This window comes from Brienomyrus brachyistius, chromosome 11 (genome assembly GCF_023856365.1).
Source record: "Brienomyrus brachyistius isolate T26 chromosome 11, BBRACH_0.4, whole genome shotgun sequence".
Lineage (NCBI taxonomy): Eukaryota > Metazoa > Chordata > Actinopteri > Osteoglossiformes > Mormyridae > Brienomyrus > Brienomyrus brachyistius.
In genome coordinates this window covers 5667375-5678016 of record NC_064543.1, presented here as the reverse complement: position 1 = coordinate 5678016, position 10642 = coordinate 5667375, and the positions used below count along the sequence as shown (strand labels likewise).

Genomic DNA, 10642 nt, shown 5'->3' with positions numbered 1-10642 from the left:
CCCTGTCAATAGGCAATCAGATATTTCAAAATAATCGAACGAATGGCTATGTTTGATTTAAGGTCTAAAAGATAAATGAACAGGCACTGACAGACCGGTAGGTGGGCATCCTATCAGGTACGGGGGGTGTGTCTGCGGGCCAGCAATGCTCGGCTCACCGAGAGACACACCTCCACCTGTGCTATAAAACTCCGTAAAGTACAGCGCCTAATACTTACAGTTCACGGGGACATTATTAGGTTACGGAGGGCGGCGGGGCTGATACGGACACGAAATGGGAAACTGTTTCAGGTGCTCGAAAAACACCAACATCCGCTTAAAACTGCCGGCGGTGTGTTTCATTTGGGAAATAGCCATGATCATCCTCTTCGGTTTTTTTATACGGTACAATATGGAGGCCGACCCTCACTGGAAAATGCACAAAAAAACGAAAAATATATCCAGCGATATAGAGAATGACTTCTACTTCAGATACCCAAGTATGTATATCATGTTGAATATAATCTTTGTTACATCACCCCATGAAATTGGTTCTAAACCGCAATTGCATATGTGTCATTCTATCTTTGCATATGTAAAGCAAGGTGTATATATATATATATATTATATGTATATATATTATATATTATTTTGTTACCCATATATATATATATATATATTATTTATTATTATTTTTTATAGGGTAGTTGTACCAATACAGCACCATAGTTAAATTGCATGACTCAAGAGGCTGGCTGAAAACACCCAGGGCGGTTTTGAATTTTTTGAATTTTTTACACTGCCTATTAAGTAATATTCATATTATGCACTTGAATGAAATCACGCCGTTTGTATCAGCATAGTTCGTCTCCTGCTGAATAACTTTATGAAATACACGGAAATAAAAACGGCAGTTATTGGCACATTTTGGTGGTGTCATCAATTCCATGCGAGGGGATGTACCGATACCTCAGAAAAAACTGCCTTCTTCTTGCTTGGCCGCCGACTTCACCCTACACAGCAAGTGCGTTCAAGCCTTCTGGATACACAGCAACTAATCTGAATGGAAAACCGATGGGAAAGCGTTTCCTACTCAATGAACTGGAAGTGCTGCATGCGCTGATTTTGATTTTCACGTTCCCTGTCGCCTTTACCTAACAAATGCCAGACAACTGGGCGTCTGCTTTGCTTAGGGTTTTAAGGTGGCGTTACAACGGACGGTAGCTGATAAGCACGTTAAGCGACTTACAGTCGAGCATATTACCTGGGATCTGATCAGCTTATTAACTTTCATACCGGTTATTCGCCGACTATTCCTTTAGACCCGTTGACTTAAATTCGTTGTTTGGAAGAAATGGTCCTGCGTCACGCCCAGACCATGCAATTTTGCAGGGTTTACCTAATCACAACCCCAGTTCTGCAACCCCCAACACTGTTACAGTAGACTTTTAAATTAGCGGTTATGGAATTTTCAACAAATGTAAATATAACACCACGCATCTCACGTGACAGTAGGGATTTTGGTCGTCCGTCCTGCGAAAACGAATTTCATTGCTAGACACGGAATGTCTCTGTCAATTTTCCTATCAAAGAGACCTAAACAAACCTTTGGAATAGTATGACTATGTGCAATATATTTTTTTATCACATCCAGGATTTTGCAGAACTGAGGCAGCAATCCTACATGACACGTGCGTCTAGAATGTCTTTTAATGTCTTTTAGGGTTTGAGTCTGAATTGATTAATTGTTTAAACAGTGAACTCCAGTGAGCACGTGAGCAAGGTAATATGTGCAAGGAATTCCTGCTTGTGATTCCCATAACCCGTTCTTTTTCATTAATTATGATAGTAACGTAATGACCATGACGATATTTTGTTTCAAGGTGTCACCACTATGGAGGAGTTTCGCGAACTTTCTGTTCTATGTGGGCAAAACAAAAGCGCATGTAAGGGGATGTCAATTTGACATGGGCTGGGTTTGTCTCAGTACATGACCCTAAGATCGGAGAAGATAAAACCTTATCTCTTTGGGCATTAATATGCTTGCGAATCAATTTCAAAGCTTGTTTGTGACACTTTCTATTCTGATTAGTAATACAGTGAGAGAGCAATACTGACTTACTCTAGATGTATCTTATCTATGGGTCTTTAACACTTCTCACTGTTGTCCCACTAAAACCTGAATCTCTCAACACAGTGGAGATATTGCATTTACTTGCAGCATGACTTAATTACATCACTAAATAAACCAGTTAATGACTGGAGGCGGTAGGTCTTTCAGGGTAGCAATTGCTGCAATTAAATTATGCAAAAAGATTCTTTGACTTTTAAGTGCTTTTAGATGTCGCTCATGTTTAATACTCAAGTGATGGTCAACTTGCATATATATCAGTAGTAAGGTCGTCTCATAGATAATCCTTTGGTCCTAAGACCATATATATGAAAAAAAAAATATATATATATCTGACTGAATTTAAATAGTAATTACTGTTCATGAAGCATGGTGCCTGGATTATGTTGGAGATCCTCCCCTGTGGATTTCATATGCATCAATAGTTACAAATCCAGCTTCATGATCACTAATACGTCCTGTTCCTTGCAGTGAAGACTTTTGTAATTTATGTAGGTACAGCACTGTCTTGAGCTATTTAAGGATTTTATATATTTATATTTGGTTTTTTACCCATTGTGTTGCAAACTTATTCAGCATCTTGGGAATTAATTCTGTCGAAGTTATACACTTTATTTTAGCTAATTTTGTGACATGATATTGAAAGGAATTGAGTGAAAGTAAGACACGCCTATGACTTGCTACTGATCAAAGCGCGAGTGGTTGAGCTTAAACCTCTTCATGTGAAGATCACGTTCCGTGGAGGTGGAGCTCCCTGCCTTTTCATGTTCCTGGACCAGAACCGAACATACAAGCGTGTGGAGCTGTAAGAATATGCTAAATATAAAATGTATTTTTGTAAATTAACCAAGCCTTCCTAAAAAACCCAGAATTCTGTGGCCTGGTGGAATCTTGCCCACAGACCAGTACTGGTCCCTGGACTTGCAGATGGGAACCCCTACTGTAGTACCCTGAGTGCTGGATTTTTGTGGTACTTCTGCTACTTTTGGTAATTTTTGATGACATAATCACTTCGCAGACATTTTTGTCTGTCCTTCCTTGAAGACTGAAGCTACAAATGTTGTAACATATTTCAGCATTATAATTTTTGTAATAGTAACTGTCTGGTCCTCTCTCTCTTTACCTCTACATCCTCCCTCTCCCTCTCTCTCTCTCTCTCTCTCTCTATCTCTCTCTCTCTCTTTCTCTCACACTCTTATTGTGTCTCCCTTTTACATTCTCCCTCTACCTCTCTCTCTATCTTTCTACTTTTCCCTCTACCTCGCTTTCTTCTTCTCTCTTCCTCTCTGTCATTCTCGATCTCTTTTTGTCTCTCTCTCTCACTACCACTCTTTCTACCGCCCTCTCTACCTCTCAATTTTTTTTTCTGGCTCTCCACCTCTCTCTCTACCTCTATTTTTTATCTCTTTCTCTACCTCTCTCTGTCTCTCTACCTTCCTCTACCTTTCTAACTCCCTCTCTTTCTGTCTCTTTTCCTCTCTGTCATTCTCTACCACTCACTCTCTACCTCTCACTCTCTTGATCTCTCTGTATTTCTTTCTCTACCTCCCTCTCTACCTTCCTTTGTCTCTGTTTCTGTCTTACTCTACTTCTCTTTCTCATTCTCTCACAATCTCTCTCTACCTTTCTCTCATCCGTTCTGTCTCTGTCTCTCTACATCTGTATCTCTTTCGTTCTCTGTCTGTCCGTCTCTCTCTCTCTCTCTCTCTCTCTCTCTCTCTCTCTCTCTCTCTCTCTTTCGTACAGGTTTCCAAGATGTCCATGTCATGATATTTGTGGGCTTTGGATTCCTCATGACATTTCTGAAACGCTACAGCTTTGGAGCTGTCGGCTTGAACTTCCTCATAGCAGCCTTTGGTATCCAGTGGGCACTGCTGGTGCAGGGGTGGTTCAACTTCTTCGACTATGCAGACTGGAAGATCAAGATCGGGGTGGAAAAGTCAGTTGTGCACTGAAGCTTCTGGGGATTTTTTTCTGTGTGTGTTTAATTCATAGTTGGTTATTTGATAAAGCCTAATGCAGTGGTGGCTTAATGGTTATGGACGTGCACTTGTAATTGAAAGATTGCAGGTTCGAATTCCAGACCCCAAGGTACTGCCCTCCTGGCAGCTGAATTAGCTTCCTCCTGCCTTGTTATGATGTCACATTAAATGCAGAGAGTGCATTTTTTGTGGTGTGCCAACAATGACCACTGATCACTAAATTCTAACTGCCATACATAACCAGTATATGTAATTAATTTTTCTGTTTCCTGTGTTGTGTGGATTAGATGGCATAAACATTAGCAGCATACCTAGATAATCCACCCCCTCCCAGTGCCAATTCTGTGTTCATCTAATGGACCCCTTCTGTCTGCCAGCCTCATCAATGCTGACTTCTGCGTAGCTGGCTGCCTCATTGCTTATGGGGCCGTGCTGGGCAAAGTCAGTCCTGTCCAGCTGCTGGTCATGACGATCTTTGGAGTTACCCTGTATGCCGTGGAGGAATTTATCATCCTCAAGGTCCTCCATGTGAGTTTGACTGCCTTCACCTAGAGAATGGGCTTAGATACACTCTTACTATGGCAAAAGTGAGGTTTTGAACCTTGCACTGGGTGGGATCACTATGAGTCATCAGTTACTGACGACTTTCACCTAATGACAACTGAAATTACCAATGCAGGAATAAGAACCTGAAATCCACTCTTTTCCCTTACGGCTATGGCTCTGTTCTCCTCTTGCATGCTGATTTATTTATACTGCCTGTTGTTGCCTTTCCAGGCTAAGGATGCTGGAGGCTCCATGGTCATCCACACATTTGGTGCTTATTATGGTCTGTCTATATCATGGGTTCTTTATCGGCCTGAGCTCTACCAAAGCAAGCGCCTTCAGGGGTCAGTTTACCACTCGGACGTGTTTGCCATGATCGGTGAGTTCAGATGAGTACGTTTGTAACAAGCGCAGCCGCTCGGCGTGTTTATATAGTGCAGTGAGACGACCGTGCAGATCGTTTGTGAGCGAATGGGTTTTCCGGGTCATTGCAGGTACGCTCTTCCTCTGGATGTTCTGGCCCAGTTTCAACTCTGCCATCAGCTATCATGGGGATGGGCAGCACAGGGCAGCTATCAACACCTACCTCTCTCTGGCTGCTACAGTCCTCACCACTGTTGCCATATCCAGCCTGACCAAGGAGAAGGGCAAGCTAGACATGGTATAGTCACTGGCTGTATTTGTTAAGATCACTCGTAATCTGAAGGTGACTGTTGTATGCCATGGGAATGGCATTGAGCTTGGATGCTGGTTGTTTGATTCTGGGATGGTCGTGCTGGGTTATGCAAGACCTCCTACTCACAGGTGCCTAATCAGTGATGTGCTACCTTCAGGTGCACATCCAGAACTCCACATTGGCTGGAGGCGTTGCCGTGGGGACGGCCGCTGAGTTTATGCTGATGCCCTATGGATCTTTGATAGTGGGCTTCCTCTGTGGCATCATCTCCACCTTGGGATACGTCTATATTTCAGTGAGTTTCATACCACCCAGCTTGGGGTGGGGGGGGCGGGGGGGGGAGTTTCCTGGTGATTTCTGAGTCAGCTGAACCCGAGGCCCTCAGCTGTGCAGCTGTTGTGACATTTCATTACATGCTTGATTATTGGTTCCTTATATAGTTATGTGGTTTGTCCCTCCCAACTGATTCCTCACAGCCTTTCCTGGAGAGCAAGCTGAAGATTCAAGACACCTGTGGGATTCACAACCTGCATGCGATGCCAGGGCTCATTGGGGGAATCGTTGGGGCCGTGACCGCCGCTACCGCCACGGAGGGGGTCTATGGAAAAGAGGGGTACAGTCCAGACGCTTTGGGCTTTACCTGCCATGCAATCCTGAAAGATGCCAAATCTCAGGCTGTTGTCTTTCTGTTGCCATTCCTTGGTTGAATGTTTTCTTGCTGCTATAAACTTTATCTGTCACTTGGGTGGCACTGGGGGCGGCATGGTGGTGCAGTGGTTAGCACTGGGGGCGCAGTGGTTAGCACTGTGGGCGGCATGGTGGTGCAGTGGTTAGCACTGGGGGTGGCATGGTGGTGCAGTGGTTAGCACTCTTGCCTCACACCTCTGGGACCCGCGTTCGAGTCTCCGCCTGGGTCACATGTGTGTGGAGTTTGCATGTTCTCCCCATGTCGTTGTGGGGTTTCCTCCGGGTACTCCGGTTTCCCCCCACAGTCCAAAAACATGCTGAGGCTAATTGGACTTGCTAAATTGCCCCTAGGAATGCGTGTGTGAGTGAAGGATGTGTGAGTGTGCCCTGCGATGGGCTGGCCCCCCATCCTGGGTTATTCCCTGCCTCGTGCCCATTGCTTCTGGGATAGGCTCCGGACCCCCCCGCGACCCAGTGGGATAAGCGGTTTAGAAAATGGATGGATGGATGGATGGGTGGCACTGATTTATGCATTTTTCTGATCTTCCTGTCTGTATGTCTAAAGACCTGCACTCTTTGTTCTTTCCAGGTTAATACAGACCTTTGACTCTCCAGGTCGCCCTTCGAACATGTCTGCCTCTTTGCAGGGCAGTTACCAGGCTGCTGGGCTCTGTGTAGCCCTCATCTTTGGCATTGGTGGAGGCATAATTGTCGGTACGTCTGCTCCTCCCAATCTTTATTTCCCCTTGTCTTGGTCTGTATCCATCCTCAGAAGTGACTCGGGACGTTCCTGAGCAGTGGTGGAAATTTCAGGACCAGAAAGTAAAAATCCAGACCAGGATTTTGTTTCAACCAACCAGCTGAGTCCTCTGTGACTGTGACTCTTTACGCTCAACTAGTTGGTTGAAACAAAATCTTGGTCTGGATTTTTACTTTCTGGACCTGAAATTTCCAACGCTCTCCTAAGTTTTGTCTTTCTGAAAAAGGGGTAACTGGCTCTTCTCCTTTATAGGGTTAATCCTGAAATTACCCATCTGGGGGGATCCTACTGATGATAACTGCTTTGATGATGAGGTCTACTGGGAGGTAAGGTTTTGTCTTGAAGTTAAAAAAATGTGGACAGTGGACACCAGTAGGTATTTCTGTTTAATGCGTTTTGCTCAGTCAATACTGACAATGACCCTCATGGCTAATTCTTGCCGATGAGGGACAGTAAATACGGTAGCTTCAAGTAAAAATGTCATAAAAATAGATCGAACATGCTGAAGAATGCAAACAAAAAAAATTTTTTTGGAGGCTTATTTGACGGTGTGTCAAATAAGGAGACTTACATGCTAACAAATTAGCTCAAATTAGCAGATTCGGCTTGTTCGACACCTGGCTACACACGGCTGCGTAATGGTGCTCTATTATAAACAGATACCGGAGGAGGATGACAACCACCCCTCGGTCCTCGAATTCAGCAGCCACATGAGAAACAACCATCAAGGAGTGTGAGTGGAATTGTATTTAACAAGCACACAGTGGGTTGCGTGAGTATGTGCCTTTTAATATCACTGCCCCTTTCTTATGTGTGTTGAATGTCGCGGTCCACCGCAGGGCAGTAAACTTCCGCCATTAAATTTTACTCAGTGATGCAGTACCATGTGAGACCTCAAGATGGAGACAATGAACTATACAATGACAATGAATTATACATCCTTTTTTTGCGGCGTATTTAATATCAAGACAGTAGAGTTAGACTTCCTCTTAAGAATGTCTGAGTACATCGCTAATCGAGCTCTATCCTAGTGTTTTTTCCAGTGTAAAGCATGCGGATGGAGTGGTCGGGAATAAGCATTTATTTTCTACTTTGATTTGTAAATAGTCTCTCCATGAACAGGTGTGAATCCAGCTTCACTGTGACCCCAAGATCCTGCTCATAACCAGAATGCTTCGTGATATTAACCCTGATGATTGTCATGGACTTTTATCTGCCTCGGGAGAAGGGTTGCACTCCCCTTTAACTTTTGACCTAAATGGGAAGTGCCTTGGCCAACTTGGGTGTGAGTGTCACCGACTCAATGCATTGGAGGACAGTGCATGGAAATTCTACACCTTAATTGAGGGGAGAGGGGAATATCTCACTTTTATATACTAACTTGCATAGTCGAGAATATCACTCACGTCGTGTGGTGACCGACTTGTGAAGCTACATAAATGTCTTTTTTTTTTTTTTTTTATGAAGTTGTGATAAAATCAAGTACAACCTGGTTCTTCTTCTGATCATTTGACGGTAATTATTCCACAATTAGAAGGTTAGATGACACACCTCTATTCACTTGTGTCGTTTTATTATTCAATATTTTAAAGTGAAGTTGCACGTTGGGTGAGGAGGTCATGACTTCATTCAGTCAAGCTTCAGAGTAAAGGGAAACTACTGTGTATGATTGTACACTTAAATATCAAATGTACATTATTTGAATGGAGAATTATTTTCTGTGAAATAATCTTAAAATAAAGTTGGTTGAAATTTCCATTGCCTCTGACCTCTGATCTTGTTCCCTGCAATGTTCATGCTAATGTGCACATTCTTGCTATCTAGAGGTAAACGGATCTCTTTTAGGACATTGTGGTTCTGCCTGGTTTTTCCATGGGCGTAGCGCTGTGTGTGTGTGTGTGTGTTTGTGTTTGCAGCAGCCTATGGAGGTTAATGTCTCATTCACTGAATCTGTTTGTTTGCGGTCAGCTCTGAACGCAGTTATAGGTCATGGGAGTAGATCAACCACGCATTCTGCTCTGGTAGGCAGTCTGTGACTGTGGTTCCAGATTATGTGGAACTCTTAGGGTTTCAGAAACTACATAGAATCCATTTCTTGTCCAGTGCTTCACTGGCCTTCTGTCTTTAGTCTGGCCTACCTGTTCCTCCGACATGCGATTTCGATCTTGCCAATTGTCGGAGCCACTGTTATCTGAATCGCACATATAACATTCTTTTCAATAAAGGTCGTTCGAAGAATTTAAAGTTTTAGCACCCATAAATCAAGAACAAGGTTTCAGGCCTCCTGTGACCAGGGTGAGAGGCCAGAAGATGCATGGATACATGTTGGGCAAGTGCTTGATAGGCTTTGCAATCCTCTCACAGTGTCAGCACCAAAGAATGAATGACTTTGGGTCTGTCCCCCAGCAGAACAGTCCATGACGCTTTGAAGGGCTGCTTCGCCCGGGTCTGCGTCTAATGAAATGAAACGATGCTTTATTTGCCATTGGAACCAACAGGAGTACAGGAACATTGGGATGCTTCTTTCCATCTACCCTATCTTGCTCTCCTTTGAGACACACACACACACACACACACACACACACACACACACATACGTACGTAAATATATATTTATTTGAGAGCAAAGCTTGTGGACTGAGTGCAGGGTCAGGCCATTTATCCAGTGCCCCGCAGCCTTCTGGGGGGGGGGGGGGTAAAGGCCTTACTCAAGGGCCTGACGGAGATGAGATTATTCTCCAGAGGCTGATTGGAAGATGACAAGCTCTTCTGTAATATATGGACAGGTGTTGTCATTTCATATTACATCATCGTGTAACAGGGATGAGTCTGTGTGATGAAGGAACAGTAGGGGGCAGAGCGTTTGGCTCCGGGGTCCTGTGACCTGGTCAGCCAACTAGGGGGTGGCTTATAGACCCTCCTCCCCCACACCATCCTTTGTCCTTCCATTCGTATGGAAATGGATCCTAATGGGGGCAGCACATGTTCTGGACAATGGCTTCCAGTTTCCTGATCAGGCGCTGTGACATTTTGTGAACTTTAAACATGTGTTTAAAAGTCCGGTTGTTGTTCGCACTTAATTCCAGGTCACGGGGGGTCGTGTTCTGTACATCCTAAATTGGTGGACGGTCACCTACCCTGCAGTTCACGTACCCTGGAAAGCTCTCTGTCTGTTACACTACAGTTATTCTTTCACCTTTTATTACGTCACGGTTTTTGTGGGGAAAAGTGAAGCATTCATGCTTCTGGGAAAACACGTTTTTAATGTGCTCCAAGATTTATGGCCCTCGTTATGGGGGTTTCTTGAGAGGGAGTCAGGAATACCCTCTACAAATCCATTAGCTTAGCCTTGGCGTCCTGGCATGCCTTTCAGGAGAATTTCAAATCTCTAAACCTCAGGAGAGGGGAAAGTCAAACAAGGAGGACCACAACCAGCAGAGTAGTATGGCGAACATCTCGCGTTTAGGGGATTACAAGGTACAAATTAGGTGGCTGGCAGGGGTGTGGGCGGGCCGGCCATTTTTGCAGGGTTTTTTTTTTTTTATGTGCCTTTCCCATGAGAAGATGGGAGGAGGGAGTGGGGCTTCAAACTGGGACGGCGAGGGAGAGAGGGGAGCTCAGGGGTCAAATCTCTTCTTCTGGCTAATCAAACAAGGCAGCGGGGGGGGGGGGGGGGGGGGACTGGCCGCGTGAGAAGGAGGGGAGCCCCGATTGTAACAGAGAGGGTCCTTATTAATCCCCAGTGTGAGGAGCGCGGGCGGCTGGGGGGCTCTGCGGGCAGGTGGGCAGACGCCTCTATAGTTGGGTCCTGAAAAGGACCAGCAGTCGGAGAGAGGGGAAAGGAGTGCTCACTCGGATCACATAGCCTGGGGATTGTGTGT

At 44.7% G+C, this 10642-nt stretch overlaps 1 protein-coding gene across 4 annotated transcripts; it reads left to right on the top strand.

Annotated features, from left to right (window-relative positions):
• Positions 1 to 197: 197 nt before the first annotated feature.
• Positions 198 to 8517, top strand: LOC125704070 (ammonium transporter Rh type C 1-like). 4 transcript variants are annotated; one of them, XM_048969366.1, is made up of 11 exons: positions 198 to 479; positions 3857 to 4049; positions 4470 to 4620; positions 4870 to 5017; positions 5133 to 5299; positions 5472 to 5609; positions 5791 to 5927; positions 6591 to 6715; positions 7014 to 7087; positions 7421 to 7494; positions 7884 to 8517. In XM_048969366.1, exons 1-11 carry the CDS (start codon positions 275 to 277, stop codon positions 7924 to 7926), a joined length of 1455 nt encoding a protein of 484 aa, XP_048825323.1. In that variant the 5' UTR covers positions 198 to 274; the 3' UTR covers positions 7927 to 8517. The 4 variants fall into 4 exon arrangements, with proteins under 4 accessions (XP_048825323.1, XP_048825322.1, XP_048825324.1 ...); XM_048969365.1 differs by having other exon boundaries at positions 7869 to 8517; XM_048969367.1 differs by having other exon boundaries at positions 7421 to 7533.
• The last annotated feature ends 2125 nt before the right edge of the window (positions 8518 to 10642 follow it).

Coding starts and splice junctions, on each gene's coding strand:
- LOC125704070 (XM_048969365.1), top strand. CDS start 275: ATGGGAAACTGTTTCAGGTGCTCGAAAAACACCAACATCCGCTTAAAA. Junction 5,610..5,790: donor TGGGATACGTCTATATTTCA/GTGAGTTTCATA, acceptor GATTCCTCACAG/CCTTTCCTGGAGAGCAAGCT. Junction 7,088..7,420: donor ATGATGAGGTCTACTGGGAG/GTAAGGTTTTGT, acceptor TATTATAAACAG/ATACCGGAGGAGGATGACAA.